The 19,605-nt window shown below is 38.9% G+C and overlaps 1 protein-coding gene across 1 annotated transcript in view; it reads left to right on the top strand.

The window, feature by feature from the left end:
• The first annotated feature begins 5,524 nt into the window (after positions 1-5,524).
• The window catches only part of tmcc3 (transmembrane and coiled-coil domain family 3), a 27,470-nt gene continuing 13,389 nt past the window's right edge, over positions 5,525-19,605 (top strand). Inside the window, exon 1 of the mRNA XM_083528580.1 lies at positions 5,525-6,008. Coding sequence (XP_083384706.1) covers positions 6,006-6,008 — 3 coding nt within the window. The 5' untranslated portion in view covers positions 5,525-6,005. The remainder of the gene's footprint in view (positions 6,009-19,605) is intronic.

Raw genomic sequence — 19,605 nt, 5'->3', positions numbered from 1 at the left:
TTGCTGAATGGTTTCAACATTTTTGGGGATTGAGCTCGTTGGAGGTCTTCCTGATCTCTTGTCATTGTGATGTTCAACCTCAAACAACTCATTGCAGCATCGCCGTATGTCCAACGTATCTCATGTTAAACATCTCTGTGGCAGATGTGCCCAGTTTTATGCAAAATGCTGTCCATGATGAAATCATAGATGTGATAATGCACGTGGTCAGAATAGCATCAGTTAGCACGATTAGTCTAGAGACTTATTGACCACCTCATATAGACATAAACATGTTGTACAACTTCCTTATGTCTTTGGGACAATGTCCCAAATTGAATTGAATTAAACAAACATTTGTATGGTGAAAGGTACCTTATTTATTACCTGTTCTCTGAGGGATCAAATGTTGCAGCCTCGCCGAATGACCAAGTAAATTAAGACGTGTGCTCCTTGTATCTCAGCTCGCTGCACTGTGTGAGAGTGTAAATTTGGGGCAAAGCTCTGAGAAAGCTGAGTAATGGTAGTGCAATTACAGTATGTGTGACTTTTTGTTCCTGCTTTCATGTCATTTTTTTTTTTTTGGCCAAAAATGTAATATCCTCTTACCAAAAACACGGCACATTTCTTTCATTGATTTAAATTTATTCCACAATTTTTTTATTTTTTTTATTTCTTCATATAATAACCTCCTGCTAATTCGTTTTTTTTAAAGCTTCATGTTTTTTTCTGAACTAGTGATTTAATATAAGGAGTTCCAGTTGATCAGGAAATGCTTGATTTGATTTAATTTTCGACCAAAATTACGAGGATAATGCAGGTAAGAGAAGCTCATGGTTTAGCTGTAGTTTAGTAGTGTGTAGATTGCGAGAGTAAATCTTATCAGCACGCAGCCATTTCAACCACACTGAGGTTTTCAGTCTGTCAAACATTCGTGTTTTTGTGGTTCTTGATGCTGTATGAGACACACTTGCCATGGCTTGCTCATCCGGGATAAATGCACACCATTTACCTTGACTGTTGATTTCTGTAAAGCGGCTTTTTTGTCTGTTGTAAAAAGCGCTATAGAAATAAACTTGACTTGACTTGACACTGGACCAAAGGCAAACAAAGTATGTTAGGAGATGGTAGCAAGAACCTCAAAGGTGGTGATTCGCCAACAGTATCAGTCTACTACTGCATCAGACAAATCGCATAACTGAGACAACCTTTTGATGTGAGTGTGTGATAATTCTGACATGCAGGTCACACAATATTCAAGTCTTTAAGACTTCTTCACTTGCTAGTCACATTATATTTTTGTCTCAAATGCCAAACTAAAGAAGCATCAAACATCCTGGCTGATCAAGGTGGTAGGAGAACATTTATATTTATCTATGTGTATATGTATTAGTGTATAATTTGTCTTTCTTTACCGAGATTTACACTGACATTAAGTCAGATTCAGGGATGTCCTGGCATCTTGCTTAGTCTTTCCAATCTTCTCAACTCAGAGACATGTATTCGCATGAGATTATTAGTGCGGCAATGAGGATCAAAGGATTTGTGTTGTGAGATTAGATTAGACACACACACACACACACACTCAGACCAGACCAGACCAGAGCCAAATGTTCACAAAAATGAATATTATTAACTGTACAAAATGCTCCATTTGCATAGGATATTGTAGATTTGAATATGCAGATTTTGGGCTTATTTTATCCAAGCACTAAGTCATAAAATGATCTGTTACATGAGTTTCAGTGGCTGTTCTTAAGAATAGAAAAAATTGGGGGGGAAATCAATTAACATGCAGCAAGGGAGATAAACATGGTGTTTTTAATCCCCTGGTCCTTTAAAAATTCACTGAAGCCATGAAAGCGTTTCTCCACTGAAACTTTAATGCCTCAGAAACCATTGTATCTATTTGCTGTGAGAAGCTATCAGGTTCCACGTTGGTTCGCTTTTTTGCCTAGCGAGACACACTGATGCTGTATGGCTTTAGTTGCATGCAAACAGACAGGTGATTTCTAAAGTTTTTTTTAAAGAGGCTTTTGTTGTTATCAGAGGAGCTTTTATCAGCTGTGTTTTTGCATATTTTACCTGTGGATTTGCTGAGCTGCTGACGATTGCACAACGAATCAAACAGGAAATGGTGTAAACGAAACGTAAAAGGACCAAAGGCTGATATTATGTTGGTCTTTATGGGAAATGTTGCTGCACTGAATTGCTAACTTACATCATTTAGGAGAAAATTGGCTCATTTTGCTTGAAATTAAGGTAAGTACCATGCAGTGGTAGTCAGAATCAATGACTTACATTTTAATATAATTTTTATTAAATTATTCCCATAGTCATTCCTCTTTATTTTATAGCTTTTATCTTCAGTGCACATTCTAGGAGCAATGCTACGCTGGAGTGTTTAGGTTAGTGTTTATATCCAATCAGATTCTAGCAATCACATTATGTATTGTTGGGGTTAAAGGAATCTGCTGTGAGCCTTCAAAATTAGCAGTGCGGGCACTGTTACAATACACGTAGCTTACAGTACACTTGACCAAAGTAACCTGTCACTTTAACCAATTCGATTTTGAGTTGGCCACTTTGAGGCCATCTAGCAGGTGTACAATAACGTCAGCATTTTCATGTCCTTTGATTGGCGGTCAGAGAGTGCACTAGTCAGAGTGTGCAAACTGCATCTGTAGCAAACTGCACAAGCTAAAAAAGTTTTTTTTTGTCAATTTAATAGCTGTTTTTACATTCCACAATGGCTGACAGAGGAGAAAAATTTATTTATTTGGTCACACTTTATAAGGAGATTTGTAAGGAAAGGTCAGACAACACAGTTCAAAACAGCTGTTAAACCTTTTCATTAACCATTTATACTTTTTTGGGGGGCTCCTCGTCTACCAGGAGGCTCCTAGGACAGCTTCAAGGCGTTGCTCAAGCTGTTCCAGGCACACCAGAGAAAGACTACAAAGACTTAATTTAAGTTAATATCTGGCACATGGAAGCTCTTCCTAAACATGTACTTCCAAAAATCCAGCCTTCCTTCTCACAGCAAGTTCCGGAGGTTTGTTTTCGGGTCCTTCCATTTTGCCTTGCACTCTGACCTCGCACCTTCATAAAGTGTGTAGATGCAGATCTGACTCCTATAAAACTCAGGGGCATACGCACACTGAACTATATTGATGATTGGTTCATATTGGCTCAATCGTAGCACTTGGCATCCTGGCATCGAGATGTTGTTCTCAGCCACATGAAGGAATTGGGGTTATAACTAAACGCAAAAAAAGTGTACTTTCTCCAGTACAGAGGACCACCTATCTATGCATGGTGTGGGATTCAACCACTATGTGGGCACAGTTGTCTCCTGCTCGAGTTGAGTCTATCCTCAGTGGCACCACATTGGATGCAGCTGCCATCAGACCCAGCACAGGACCAAAAAGAGGCTCCACCAGGATGTGGTGGAGCAGATATGGAGGAAGTTTTACAGAGCCCAAGTGCCCTCTTTGTGACTCAAGAAACCTTGCACTGTCCCCTCTGGTTTTCCCTCACTCACCCATCCCCTCGCAGACTGGACGCTATGGTACAGGCATGTCCGAAACTGTGCCTGTATGTATACCCCCACCATGAGCTGTGGAGGCTGTGGCTGTGACCCCTGAGGGGCGAGCACTGGACACATATGTCCACAGAACTGCCATGTGAAGAAGGTCAGACCAGCTGTTTGTCTGCTACGGTCCATATAAAAAGAGTCTCCTTGTGGATAAGCAGACAATCAGCAGGTGGATTGTGGATGCTATCCACTCCTCTTATGAGTTCTCTGGTCTCCCTGCTCCTTTTGGGGTCAGAGCTCACTCAACCGTGGCGGCTTCAAAAGCCTTTTCCTTTGGAGTCTCTGTCCAAGACATTTGCAACTCTGCGGATTGATCTATCCCCTTTGACCTTCGTCAGGTCCTATAGCCTTGACATTAGTGCAAAAGCTGGCCCCTCTGTCCTTCAACCTATCTGTGCCTATCCACACTAGGCAGGGATTGGTCAGTCTGCCGGTAATGTACTCTTGTTCCCAAAATGTTGTTGATGCAGCTCGAGTTCCTGAGGGGAAAATCTCTAGATTACGTATGTAACCCTGGTTCCCTGTATCTCTGCGTGCTTTTCCTTCACTTTCTAAGCTAGCGCCGTCTCCATGGCATATGCTATTACAGCTTTCTGGTCATGACGTCTGACGTCTGGATAAATCTGACAAGTAGGGTGGGTGTGGAAGTAAACTCATGTGGATTGTTCTCCAACGATTATCATGCACAAGTTGCCGAATGGTTTCGAAATTTTTGGGAGTTAAGTTCTTTTAATGTCTTTCTTATCTCTAGTCATCTTCCAGTAATGTTCTTCCACTCTTAAAGCAAGCATGCCACTCAAAACACTTTAAGCGACTCGTTGCAGCATCGCCATCTGTCAAACTTATGTCAAGTCAAAAGTCTCTGTGGCAGATTTCATGCAGAAGTTTACATTTGTCCTTTGCTCTACCTTGCTGTCCATGATGAAATCACAGATGTGGTAATACACGTGGTCAGAATGGCATCAGTTAACAACATTAGTATTGAAACTTTTTGATACTAACTTATATAAGTTTAGTGCTTAGCTTAAGCTTACAAGCTTAGTTCATCCCTAATAAGTTTATCTCTAATGAGCAAGCCAGTGGTGACTGTTACAAGGACAATCTCCCTGAGACGGTATGAGGAAGAAACCTTGGGAGGAACCAGACTCAAAGGGAACCCTTGCTCATCTGGGTGGCACTGAATATCTAATCATTAAAGTTTCATCGTTGTTAAGGTGTACTGTTCAGTAGTAGGTCCTTCAATAAAGAACTGTTCAGTCCTAAGCTGCAGACTGTTGATATTAATTGCATTATATTCACTTTATGTTATGTTTATTACAAAATATACTCTCTGGCTTAAACAAAAGTCATTTGAATGACTTTTTTCCCTGTTAATGTGGGTTTAGTGAAAAAATGTCCCAGACTCTTTAATGTTCTTACAGAATATTAATAATTTTTTGTCACACAGCTACACTTGTCACATCACACTGTCATGTTATTCATCCATTTTCTATACCACTTTTCCTACACAGGGTTTCAGGGGCGTTGGGGTCTTTCCCAGGTAACACAAGGTATCCTGTCGCAAGGCACAATTCCACACACACCTGCACACTACAGACAAATTGGAAATATGACTGTGGACAGCACAGGCACAGGAGAGAACATGCAAACTTTGCACATGCGACGATCTGTATCCGACCCCCAACCCCAAACATGTGAGGCAGAATTGCTGTGTAGAAATCCCTGAACCAGAAACGGCTTTTAGGAGGGGGTTGGGGTGCGTCGGTTCAGCTCGAGCTCAGTCAGATTATTATCACGAGTGAGAGAGAGAAAGAGAGGGGGGGAGAAAGGCGCAGAGAGAGGGAGAGACAGAAAGAGGGAGAGAAAGAAACAGAGAGAGGGAAAATAAAGAGAGGGAGAGATAGAGAAAAGGACAAAGAGAGGGAGATAAAGAGAAAAAGACAGACAGAGAGAGGCTGAACGGGCAGAGAAGAGTAAGATACAGAGAGGGGGCACAAAGGGACAGAGAGAGAGATAGAGAGAGATAGAGAATGGGACAGAGAAGAGTGAGAGACAGAGAAGGGGCAAAAAGGGACAGAGCGTAAAAGAGAGAGAGAGAGAGTAAGAGAGTGAGAGATAGAGACGGAGAGACAGAGTGAGAGAAAAGGACAGGAGAGAGAGAGAGAGAGAGAGAGAGAGAGAGAGAGGGAGGAAGAGGGCGCGTGCGCATGTGCGTGTGCGTGTGCGCGCACTTCGAGAGAAAGAGCAAAAGAAAGAAAGACAGAGGCAGAGACAGAGCACGCGCGCCCCCGGTGATTCAGGGTGATAATGTAGACGGATCGCGGCAGAGAGCAGAGGACTGACTGGGCTCTTTATAGCCGAAAGCATGGACGCTACTGCAGCTGGGAAAAGTTCACCCGAAACTCCTCCATAAGCTCGCGGGGAGAACATGGTAAAACACCGCGTTACTACTCTCTGTGTGCGCGCGCGCGCGTGTATGTATGTATGTGTGTGTGTGTGTGTGTGTGTGTGTGTGTGTGTGTGTGTGTGTATATATATATATATATATATATATATATATATATATATATATATATATATATATATATGTGTGTGTGTGTGTGTGTGTGTGTGTGTGTGTGTGTGTGTGTGTGTGTACACACATTATATATATATATATATATATATATATATATATATATATATATATATATATATATATATATATATATATATATATATATAATGTGTGTACACACACACACACACACACACACACATATATATAATGTGTGTGTGTGTGTAAATGTGTTTCATTTGTTGCCATCATTTCTCACGGTTACTATAGTTGTTCTCTTTGATGTAGCTTTAGACAACATTTGAGCTTATTTTTTTATTATTTTATTTATTCCGCTTGAATTCTTTCGGAGATCCCAAACAAACAAACAAATCCGCACACACGGTTTCGTTTAAAAACCGGCCAGGGTTCACATGAAGGGCTCACAGACACACTGTTGAGAAAGACAGGTTTCAGACAGCTGACAGTTAGCTATGGTGTGTGTGTGTGTGTGTGTGTGTGTGTGTGTGTGTGTGTGTGTGTGTGTGTGAGTGAAGTGTGAATCAAGTGTAAGCTCAAACATCACCACAGATGATCAATCAACCAAGTGAACTTTTAAGATTGTGTTACACTTTATGTCCAGGACAACTGGAGCTTTAAATACAACAATCCTGCAACATGCACTGTTAACAGGAATATTGTGTGCACACTGAGAAGATCAGGGATGTATGAACAAAGCACAATCCTATGTTTTTCCATGCTGTTTTTATTGACTGGAAGTCAGAGACCTAAACCTGTTCCATCATGGTGATGCCTGTGTGCACAAAGAGGACAAGTTGTATCAGGGTTGAAGGAGATGAACTCTAGTGTCCTGACCTCGACCCTTGACGTTTGGCTTTATGGTGTATTTAACACTACTATTCAGTTTCTAGGGACACGTTAGTCCTTCTGATGTGTGATGTAGGTGCAATTAAAAAGTAATTCCTCATAGGCTTTCGCCATACGAGACCCTGTTCGCTTACTATAGTAACATAGTAAGTATGACACTTCCTCTGTTTACAAGAAAGTATTTTATATATCTATATTTACACACTATCACCTTTAAAATAGCCCCCTTGCACAGCAATACAGTGCTCTGTGTTCTTGCCACTACTGGAATGTGTCTTGGAAGTCTTCTTTTCAAAGAATGTCAAGCACATTTTGCCTTCTGTTTGCGCTGGATTTCTGCAATGGTGTCAAAACAGTGACATTTAAACTGGATCTTCATTTTCGTTCATTTGGCAGACGCCCTTAACCGGAGTGTCTTACACTGATCTTATTTATAACACTGAGCAGTTGAGAGTTAAGGGCCTTGCTCAAGGGCCCTGCAGTGGCATCTTAGTGGTGGTGGGATCTTAACTTACAGCCTTGTGATCAGAAGTCCAACATCTTGACCAGTGTGCTACCCCCTTCCCCATATAGAAACCGATTAGATCAGATTCAACGTTATTGCCATTGTGCAGAGTGTCCAAGTACAGAGCCAATATAAATATACACATTTACAAATATACAATGAACTTATTATGGGAGTGCAAAGGTCCAATATATTACAATAATATCGTATAAGGTGCAAAGGGTAACAGTGCAAATAAGGCAACATGAGGAAGAGTGTTGTATTTTATTCAACAGTAAAAGAATGTGCAGCAGTAACAGTAAACCAATGTATGTTTACAGCATAAAGACATGTTAATATACAGTGCAGTCTTTATGAATAGTGTTAAGGTAAATGAGTTGGATGTAGAGATCATTGTTTATTTATAGAGTTCAGTAGGTTGACAGCTGAGAGACAGAAACTGTTCCTGAGTCTGCTGGTGTGACAGCGAGGCTCCTAAACTGTCTTTCAGATGGGAAAGGAGTAAACAGTTCAAAACTGGGATGAGAGGTGTCTTTGATAATATCTTTCCCTCTTCGTAAGCAGTGTTTGTGGTGTATCTCTCTGATTAGGTTAATTAATATTAACCTAATTTTCATGTTACAGCCGAAACCGGTACCGATGCGTACCTTCTGACAAATCAGATCCATTCAACCGCACTGTGGTGTAAAGTTTCCTACGTAACTGAGGTGACTGAACAGCGCTCCAATTTGATATCAATATTAATGCAGGTTATGACAAGGATCAGGACACACCACACTGTACACTCAGGTGCAAACTGTCTAAAAAAAAGTCACTGTTTAGTTTAGTATCCGGGCACTGGATCAGCTACTGTTGTATAAGCAGCATTCATTTATTCAGAAGAATTTCTGTGACAGAAACTGGGCAGAAAATTAAAGCATGGGAATAATTATCTTATAAATAATTGAGCTCACTTCTAATGTTGTAGTTGGTCCACGTCTCTGAAAATGCGAGTTATTAGTTAGACACAGAAAAAAAACCACACTGCTGCATATTAAAGTTTAAGTGTTAATATTAAAGCTGGATGTTTAACCACATTGTCCTGCTTTGTTTTTTTTTAGAGAAACTTTGCCCATACAAAATTCAGTAGGCCGGGTTTTAACTTGTGTCAAGCCGAGGGATCATATGACTGATTGTTTTTAATCATGACTGACTCACATTAAAATATCCAATTACTTAGTAGATATTCTATATATATCTTATACCTATAAGGCCGTAAATGCTTCTAGCTTATCTCTCACATAGTTCATCTACATATTCAATTCAATTCATTTTTATTTGTATAGCGCATTTAACAATGAACATTGTCTCAAAGCAGCTTTACACAGATAATGTGGTGATAAAAAGTGAATATGTTTTTTATGAGTAAGTTTGTCCCTGATGAGTGAGCCGGTGGTGACTGTGGCAAGGAAACACTCCCTGAGATGGCATAAGGAAGAAACCTTGAGAGGAACCAGACTCAAGAGGGAACCCATCCTCATCTGGGTTGCACCGAATGTCCATTTATAGCAGATATACGATGTTGTGGAGTACAGTGATAATGATCATAGACAGGCTTCCTCTTTAGACTCTAGTTTCATTATCATTGCTTGTGTTATGTTGCGTTGTACGAATGACCAGTCTATTATTGTGAAATATTCTTCAGCAATATGTTCGACAAGCCACTTTTGAGCTTTTGGTATATTAGAACAGAAGTGCAATAAATATTGGATTGATATTGTGTTGAGTATTCTCTACTGCATTAGCGTGAATGAAGTCAACTGCGTAATATGGTGTTTTTTGAGTAACTCAAAATACACCATATTACGCAGTTGACTTCATTACACAGTTCGAAAGTGATACAATCTCATGCAGATTACCACAGAAGTCATGAGGCTTGATGATGTCATCACAATAAAAAACACTACTCCACCCTTTTGTCCAATTCTTTAACAATACAATGTTATTTTTTATTCATTCCCAGTTTGGGTTGAAAAAAAAAGAATGGTTTTTGGGTTGCAATGAAAAAATCTGAACACTTTACAACCAAATCCATGAGCAGAAATCTTTTTCAGGGTTTTATTTTTTGCATTTTTCAGTGCTTGTCCAAACTTTGAAAACACTTAGTATTTTATTGTTTTTCAGAGACACCTGCATGTCGCTTAAAAAATTCCAGTGGCAGCTCCAGGAGAATTTAGACAATCAGTGACATGATGTTAGAATTAGATTTTCTTCATTATGTCACACGTGAGACTATGCCTCATTCACCTCAGCACCAGGAGAGCAGAATGACTTCACAGCTGAAGTGTTCATCAAAATGCTGATCGCCTTAATTTCCTTCTTGATGATGATTAAAACAGTATAAAGTTGAGACTTCAGCAAAAAAGAGAACAGAAAACAAATTCAGGATGATGAAAATAAGAACTTCGAAATTGAATCCAAAGGATTCGAAAGGATCAAAAGGATTTCAGGTGCTGATATAAAAACAAGACCCTAATTAGGCCTTGTTTTGCAGTCATGCAGATTTTTGCAGGAACAGAGCAGAACCTGATCCACTATGAGGACTTTTTTTGAGAATGCTCAGAGCTTTTGTGTTTTTTTCAACTGACCATGCTTTTTTTTTTTAACACAACTGATCATGGAAACTGAGAGGAATATGACCAAACTGCACTGAACCCTGATGTTCAGGGCCACAGCAAACAAATCAGGTACAAATTGTCCTACAAATAGGTACAAATAGACTCCTGCAGTGAATATGATTGATATATTATTCACTATTTCCAATGCCTTTGGGTGAGCTCTTTCCCATGGCTGTGAATTGACAGTAAAGAAAGCAATAATGCTCGAGAGAATTTAATGCTTTTAGTAATGTGAATAAATATTTGAAAGGTTTCTGATTATTCTGGAGCAGCAGTATAAATCTTAAAGCCACCATATTTGCTGACTTTGTGGTTCTCAGGTGTCCAAACAACCAAATTCTTATTACATAGTGTAACAGAGTCCCTTTTTTTAGTCATGATGTACAGTATTTCATATACTCGATTGTTTGACACAACGTTTCTGTACATTCGGGAAAAACCAATCAGGAGCTTGCAAGCCAGGAACATATCACAACGAAAGGAAGCACGTGTTAGCCTGATGGGTGTTATGCACCAAGAAAACTAGCTAACAAGTGGAAAGAATTGAGTGGAGACCAAGAAAAAAAAAAGAAAACCAGCAATAAAATCCCTTATCAGTGGAAATCTCTGTAAGAACATTCTGTACATTCTGAACTAGGAATTTGACATCATGTGATAGAAAGAATCTTTTATATTTGAGAAAAATTAGAAATGCTGCCTTCTTAAAGTAAAGGAGTGAGGTGAAAAGTCACACACACACACACACACACACACACACACACACACACACACACACACACGCGGACAGTATGGATTGGCCATGCAATTGCTCAATTGGAATTATGGATCTTCTCTTTGACTCTTTATATTTTTCTCATTTATGTCCTAGTTTGCACACTGTAATTTACACCTCAACCATATTTCATGCTCCTATGGCGTGTTTTTTTCCAAGTGAAGCATTGGTACTGGCAGTACCTCTGTGTCCTCTCCACCGAGTCAGATTTGTGGGTGTCAGGAGAGAAGCTGCCTCCTAACAGCTCTTTTATATTCTCCCGCTTGCCCATTGGCCTAAATTTATTACCTCATCATCAGTATGGCGAATAAATCTCTTCCTAGGACTTCTTGCACCAGCGAGCTAGAGCTAGCGGAGGACAACATGTCTTTGTTGACATTATGGTAGAACTGGTTGAGTCGAATTGTGAGAAATTCAGCCCGAAGTTTACCTTCGACTCGGTTAACAAAGATTTTACAGTGAAAGCTTTGAAAGTGGGTAGATTTCTGTGAGGGAATGTTTAGGTATGCGCTTTGTAATTTCCAAGGTAGAATATTTTGTAATATTAGCATAAAGGGGAGAAAGAAAGCAAGTCTGCTGAAGAACATTATACTGTATCTAAACTGTAATTGTTTTGTAATTATTTATATATGTTCAAAAATAATGAAATAATCTGAGTCACATCAGTGTGTGTGTGTGTGTGTGTGTGTGTGTGTGTGTGTGTGTGTGTGTGTGTGTGTGTGTGGCTTGAGGGCAGCACCGGATTTTCCACATTTTTTCGATGCTCGTGTTTATTGTTTAAACTCAGTTGTGTGTTCAAGAAATTTGCAGTGCTGTATTAATTGCCCAAGGACATCTCCTTTTGAGAAAAAGGGAAAAAATTTAATTATTTTAAGTAGAATTGTCAGATGATTCATCTAAGACGCCTTGGGGCTCTTCAACCTAAGCCTTAAACCTTAAAATGTTATTGGTTTGTTTGTTTTTTTTGTGATACAAACTACTTTCATTAAAAAATGAATGAGTGCAAATGTAGTCAGTGTCAGGTTTTGCCTGAGAAGAGCTGACATGATAAATACCCATTACATTCTTTGAGTCATTATAGACTGCATCATCAGTCCGATATTGGACTCCTAGCTTTTATTTCTAGTGTATATTATTTCTAAATATTGCTCCTTTTTGTTCTTTTTCATTTTCTTGTTTCTCTTGTCATATCTTACTGTTAATCCTAGGGATAAAAAGTGATTTTACTGATAGCACAATGCTGTTATGGGTGTAAAAACTCTCTCTCTCTCTCTCTCTCTCTCTCTCTCTCTCTCTCTCTCTCTCTCTCTCTCTCTCTCTCTCTCTCTCTCACACACACACACACACACACACACACACACACACACACACACACACACACACATGAACACACACATGAACACACACATGAACACACAAAAAAATCAAAGCTCACAGGATTTCTGCAAAGAATAGAGTTTGCTCAAAGAATAATAAACTTATAAGGATTAGATACTGTACAACAATTGAGATTTTTATTAATTAATTTATTTATTTTACAATGTGTGTCCCGGGTGTTTTTTTTTTAAGGCTTACCTCCATGGTTATGAATAATAGGACTCTAATTTTGGTTTTGAAACTAAGAAATGTTTCAGCTTGAGGCCAAGGTTAGTTAGACTTTGCTATTTCATTTAAGATCTGAGTGCATTTTAGAATCCGCTGCAACCTAATTTACATTTACATTTGCGGCATTTAGCAGACGCGCTAGTCCAGAGCGACGTGCAAAAGTGCTTTGAGTCTCTAGCAATGAATAAATCTACACTGGTTACGCTACATTACAAACTTAATATACATCAGAATATAACTCTTGATTTTTACAAAGCAAACTTGGTAAGTGCTAATTCTAGTGTTTCAGGAAGAGGTAGGTCTTCAACCGTCGCTTGAAGATAGCCAGGGACTCGTACTTCGGACATCTAGGGGAAGTTTATTCCACCACCTCGGTGTCAGAACAGAGAAGAGCCTTGAATTATACTTACCTCTCATTCTGAGAGAAGGTGGTACCAGTCGAGCAGTGCTGGAGGATCTCAGACAGCGTGGTGCAGTGCGAGATGTGATAATGTCTCTGAAGTAAGATGTTGCTGGTCCATTTTTGGCCATCAGTGCTTTGAATCTGATACGTGCAGCTACAGGAAGCCAGTAAAGAGAGGGCAGCAGTGGGGTGGTGTGGGAGAACTTGGGCAGATTGAACACAAGTCATGCAGCTGCATTTTGGATCATATGCAGTGGACGAATAGTGTTCAGGGGAAGAGGAAGACCTGCCAATTGTTGTTCTAGGAATGTAATCACCTCAATGTTGGTTTGTTGAATGTTGTTTTTACCACTAGAAGCAGATTATTTTTCACCTACAGAAAATAAAAAGGGTTTGTATTGTTACAATTACAATTAATTATTAAAATACTGATGTTATAGCAGTTCCTATTCTGTCCTTTCTTTTTCATTCTCTTCACATTAATAGGAAAATACAATAAAACAAGTGGCTTGCCATGAGAAACTGAAAAATACAAAGCCCTCAGTTTGACTTTATAAATCTTTGACACTGAAGACGCCTTCCTTAAATGTTATATAAATATCTCCATAGACATTATTCTTGGTAAAATAGTAACAGGGTTGAAAAAAAGCCATTTATGACCAGAATTATTCAATTCGATTAAATTCATTTTTATTTAATTTAACAATGAACATTGTCTCAAAGCAGCTTTACACGGATAATGTGGTGATAAAAATGAATAAGATGCTCTTCATAAGTGTAAGTTTGTCCCTGATGAGCGGGCCGGATGTGACTGCGGCAAGAAAAAACTCTACCGAGATGGCCTAGGAAGCAGAAAAAAATGGGTGAGCGTAAAGATTTTAGCGAGTTTGACAAGGGCCAAATTGTGATGTCTAGACAACTGGGTCAGGGCATCTCCAAAACTGCAGCTTTTGTGGGATGTTCCCAGTCTGCTGTGGTCAGTATCTCAAAAGTGGTCCAAGGAAGGAACAGTGGTATACTGGCGACAGGGTCATGGACGACCAAGGCACATTGATGCACGTGGGAAATGAAGGCTTCCCTGTCTGGTCCGATCCAACAGACAAGCTCCTGTAGCTCAAATTACTGAAGAAGTTGATGCTAATAATGCTTGAAGGGATAGAGAAATATTGCAGCAAAAGGGGGACCAATGTCCCTTATAAGTCCCTTGCGAATAATCTGTTATTTAACGTAAAAGAACAATTTCATCCTCCTCAACACGTAGCTGCACTATGGTCACCAATTTGTCACCAAGCATTCGTCATGTATGAAGGCTTAGGATTGATCAGTTTTATTAAGGACTGTTATTACCAGGATTAATCTTTCCAAGAGTCTTATGCAAGTCTAAATTACACACATTCATCCTGAAGCTGAATGGGCTTCTTTTTTGTGCGTCTTTAGTTAAAAAAAAAAATCAAATCAATCACATCAAATCAAATCAATTTTCCTCATTGAAAATACTTAAAATGGCATTGATCTGTTCTAGCCGTCAGAATGCCACCCCATTTTTTTATGTTTTATGTTTTCATGTTATTAAATAAGTAAAATACATTTCAAAAATAACAAATATTGTATAAAAACATAATAGAAACAGTATGTAAAGATATAGTACGGTTTTATACAGTGTATTTACCTTGAAAATGAGACGACTTGAGCTAACGAAGACGCAGGCTGAGGTGGAAAGTAGAGGCGATAGGCAGAGGAGGATGGAAAACTCGTTTTTTGCTATCACTACTGTACACTACGTATCCCTGAACTTTTAATTTTTTACTTTTTCTTCTATGCTTATCTTAATTTCCGTCACAGTCTTCGCTTTCTGGCTTCGCTTCGTCATCTAGCAGCGGCGTCTCGAGCTCGTACCTCAAATTTTTGCTCGCGTAACAAAGCAAAAAATCGACCGAGTGACGACTCGTATCTCGGAAAACTCGTACATTAATTCACTGGTAGGTCAAGGTACCACTGTAGTTGATGTTGATATATCATCTACATCAATCTTACACTGTGTCTGATTTTTGGACACAAGCTTCATGATCTTAAATGTTTCAGGCAGGTTAAGATGATAATAAACCAAATGTACCAGCTTCTGATGGACAAATAACTTCTAACAGCACTGACATTCGTAATTCAGTGAGCAAAAAGACATTGTCCTGTGTACATAGGGAGCTGTGCAACCGGTGCTATTCTGACCATATGCGTTACCATGTCTGCAATTTCATCATGGACAGTAAGTTAGAACAATGAGCAAATGTGAAATTCTGCATGAAACTATGCAAATCTGCCACAGAGACGTTTGACATGACTTGGCAAGTTTACAGCGATGCTTCAGTGAGTCATTCGAGGCACAAGAGCGGAAGAACTTCACTGGAGGGCGACGAGAGATCTGGAAGACCTTAAAACGAGCTCAACCTCCGAAAATGCTGAAACCATTTGGCAACTTGTACATGATGAAACCAAATGTTGTAAATGTACAGTAAATTGTAAAGGTTTGGATAAAGTACCTCATGAGCTTCCTGCGCTCTTACAGAGAAAACACCCTTTTTTCTTATACACATCCAGGTTTTTTTTTCCGTCCACTTCGCACAAGGAGGGAAATGACTGCATTGCAGCCTGCAAATGACCACTTACAAGCCACTAAGAACAAGGCATTAGGTCTGGTACAGATAGGTGTGTTTTTGTGTGTGTGTGTGTGTGTGTGTGTGTGTGTGTGTGTGTGTGTGTGTGTGTGTGTTTGAATGAGGTAGTGAACAGCACTACAAGTAAAAAGAAGGACTGAGACATTTAAAATGCTGCTGTTGTTTCGGATACTATTGCAGCCTATTACATTATTCATCAACGCTTTTCTAAATCGCCCCAGATTAAGAGTGCCTGTGTATAAGTAAATGTTTGTGCATATATTTATTATTACTCTGACTCTCCAAACTGTTAATTTCATTAATTTGACACAGAGTTGAATGGAATTTGTGAATGTTTGTGTCCATGAAAGTACAAACAGTTCATTGTTTCTCACAGTACATGCAGTGATTATTGAGGGTGTAACATGTAATTTCCTGAATTAAAGCCCAACTGTATTCTTTTTTTTTTTTGTGTGTTCTCATGACTTGCAGTACAACCAGGTTAAGGACACAGCTTTTTGTTATTGATGTGAGTGTGATTTAATGCACTCCAGCTTAGTATAATGCAAACTGCATTCCTGGATCAGCACATGCTTGCCTTAAACAACCTTTAACCTTTGAACCATTACTCAGCCATTGTTAAATAACACCATCTGCACAAAAACACTTTCTTCGTAACCAAGAGGTCAAGTGGAATTTTAAGGCTTTTCACAGTGCAATTTGGACAAGCTAGCATTTTGGAAATAGTGAAATATTTTTTAATAGTTCGGACACGGATGTTTGCCATAAGAATTTCCTCTGAAAATATGCAACAATTTGTTCTAGGGAAAAAGAAACCCAGCCTTGCTCATCACTCTGAGAACATCATCCCCTCAGTGAAGTGTTGTGGTGGTAGACCTGAGAGTTACATTTAAACTACCATATGAGTCAATTTTGGGTTCTCCAGGTTTCTCTCAAACCACAACACTGTGAATGAGTGTATGAATACATGTGTCCCAGTTAAACTTATATGCAAGGTTCTTTGGTAAAGTTTGTAAAGATGAGTGGGATCAGGAAGGACAGCTGTAGATTCTGACCAGAGGCTGCTTTTGATGAAACAGATGTGCAGTCATGCCAGCTGTTCCAATATTAAACATATGGCAACACAAGGACAGTTTGAAGTTTGCATGTGAACTGGGTGACTCAGTGGACAGTCACACTAGAGAACATCTTGAGTGTTTGACATTTTTGAGGAAAAAGTAATGCAAGTTTTTATCTTTAAACTAACTTTGGGGCTGCTTCTCTAAAGGTTACACACCCGCCCCAGTGTTTCTCGAACGGTTATTATTGTCCTGTAATTTTTACAGGACAAAATTTGAAACATAAACTCATGAGACATGTGGCTTTCAACCCAGCACTTTTCTGGATTGCTCCAGGACTGATTTCATGTATTTATATATAAAATAAAAATAATGTTCAATGCAGGAAATGTATATTCATTCATGGGACTTCATCATCTATAACAGGGGTGATCTGTCCCCAGCTGTCCTTTTGTCCTGTAACTCCTCTGCTGTTTGGTTTAATAAAATCTGACCAAAACATAAAAATTTAACACCCACTGAAGACATTTACTGATCAAACATCCTTCATAATTCTACACTGTCGGAGGCAGGAGATGATTTAGTAGTGGCTTAACAAAAAGTCTCAAGGTGATGAAAATGTCACCGTTCAGCTGAACTTGTATCATTTTCCATTTGTAAACTAGAATAATGCGGTTCATGCAATTCCACTTCATTATAAAAAAATGAGACGAGAAACATATTGATAAAAAAGAGATGGGTTTTAAACAAATATTTGAGATTGGATTATTGAATGGGTTCAGCTGAACTCATAAACTAGTGCAAATATTGTAATGGTCAAAAAAAGATTTCTGTCTGTATTTCTGTCTTTCAATAGACCAAAAAAAAAAAGAAATCCATTAAGGTGCATTAACACATGTAGACCTGTTTATGGATTTCCTGCTTTGTGGTGCAAATAATTGTCATATTATGTATTTTTGAAACCACACATAGATCAGAAATTTGATCCACCATTCACACGCTGCTGTTGTGCCAGGGTTACACACACTTGCGCACACACTTGCACACACACATGCACACACCTACAACGTATTTGTTTTCTAACGGAGCAGAAGCCATTTACTGAGGATTTGCACACATCAAGCTGTAATGTGGAAACTCTTTGACCTTTTTGAGTTCTTGTCTAATGTTCCTGTGTGAGGCCACATAAACAAGTCAAATGGTTGCAGGAACAGCTGTATTCTGCAACACAGAGCCGCCTCACTGTATAACCGCTTTAGTTTATTTCAAAACATCTTCCCTCACTCGTGTGTTTCATTTAGTGACTAGAATTGTGTGGTAAGGAATTGTGCTCTGATTGGCTCAGCAGGAAGTCAACACAGGGGCTTTTTTTTGTGTTCAAGATTCAATTCCTCTACGAATCATTATGCTTGGGAAGCAATAGTTGCATGAATGTTCTTGTTGTTAATGAGCATTAGCATTAATTGTCTGGTGAATCTGGTGTAATATGTTTTCTCATTATGGCAATTATTCATGCAGCGCGATCCACCGCTGTTCTTTTTTTTCCTCCTCTCTGTTCTCTAGACTGCTAGGAAACATAGATTCTAGTATATTGGTCTTGCTTTCATTCACTTGCTTGTCTAGTATATTGGTCTTGCTGTCTTTTTCCCTAAAACAAACATTCAAATGATATACAGTATATGTAAGACAAACCTGGATGTGTTTGACGGTCGTGACCTATGTATTTAAAAAGAGAGCTTTTACCATGAAAACATAGCAATAATATATAGAATAATATATATAATTTTCCTTCTTAATAAAATGCTGTTCCCCTGTTCTATAGGGTGAGATCTGGGTGTTTTTGGGGTGCTGGCTGCCATGGAAACTATTACATTTGAGTTAATAGTGAAGATACAAAGGTCTTTTTGCAGGTTTGTTTTTTCTAATGTGATCTCATGAGAGAGAATTGAGCTGTGCACACACAGAGAGCCATTAGAATGGATGAGCATTTCCTGGTTTGAGAATGAGAATGGTGTGTGTGTGTAGGGTGGGGGGGTGTTTGGTGTTTGTAAATGTATTATGACATTAATGAAACACAGACCCTGACTCTATCAAATCAGCACCAGTTAAATGTTTCCCTAGGTATATCATAAGTTGTTTATTTAAGAGCTCAAGCTTAATTTCACGTCACTTAAACACACACAGACAGAAACACGCACACACACAAACACACACACACACCAGATATTTGAAACCAGACTAGACAGAAGCAGTCTGGACTTCTTTTATCTATTTGATTATTAAATATGTAATTTAAATCAGTAATGAAGCTCTGTGTATCTTCAAGCGCAAAGTCAATGTTTTGACAGCGGGTCGGATTTACGGAGAGACAGGATGTGTTTTGGCACTCGTTTCTAATTTATACAGTATCGTCATACACACTCCAGTTCAGCACAGACCACAGACCAGGTCTTTAACCTGTTAGCCTTCAGCCCATATTTTGGGACTCACAGCTGAAATGCCCCACCTAACTTTAAATGTTAACAGTTCCTGATAAAAGTAGACTACATACACAATTTATATATCTTTACAAAGAAGACACTTTGAGCTTTACTGTCTATTATTCACAGTTGATATTGCTCAAAAAGATAATGTTATAGATTATTAAGTATTGTAAATAAATAAATCCTTAATTTAAAATGTTTTTTCCTTCATATATAAATACACAAAATCAGTCCTGGAGCAATCCAGAAAAGTAATTGAAAGCCACATGTCTCCTGGGTTTATATTTTAAATTGAATGAAGATATCATAAAAAATGAGATTCCTACAAACATCTATCTGAGACTATGTCTGGTTCGCCCCTCCCCACCCAAATTTTAGGACTCACAGCTGAAATGCTCTACCTAATTTTAAATGTTAACAGTTCCTGATAAAAATGTGCTATATACACAATT

This window comes from Silurus aristotelis (genome assembly GCF_946808225.1).
Source record: "Silurus aristotelis genome assembly, chromosome: 24".
NCBI lineage: Eukaryota > Metazoa > Chordata > Actinopteri > Siluriformes > Siluridae > Silurus > Silurus aristotelis.
Note: the sequence above shows the minus strand (reverse complement) of the source record. Positions and strands in the feature narration are given on the sequence as shown.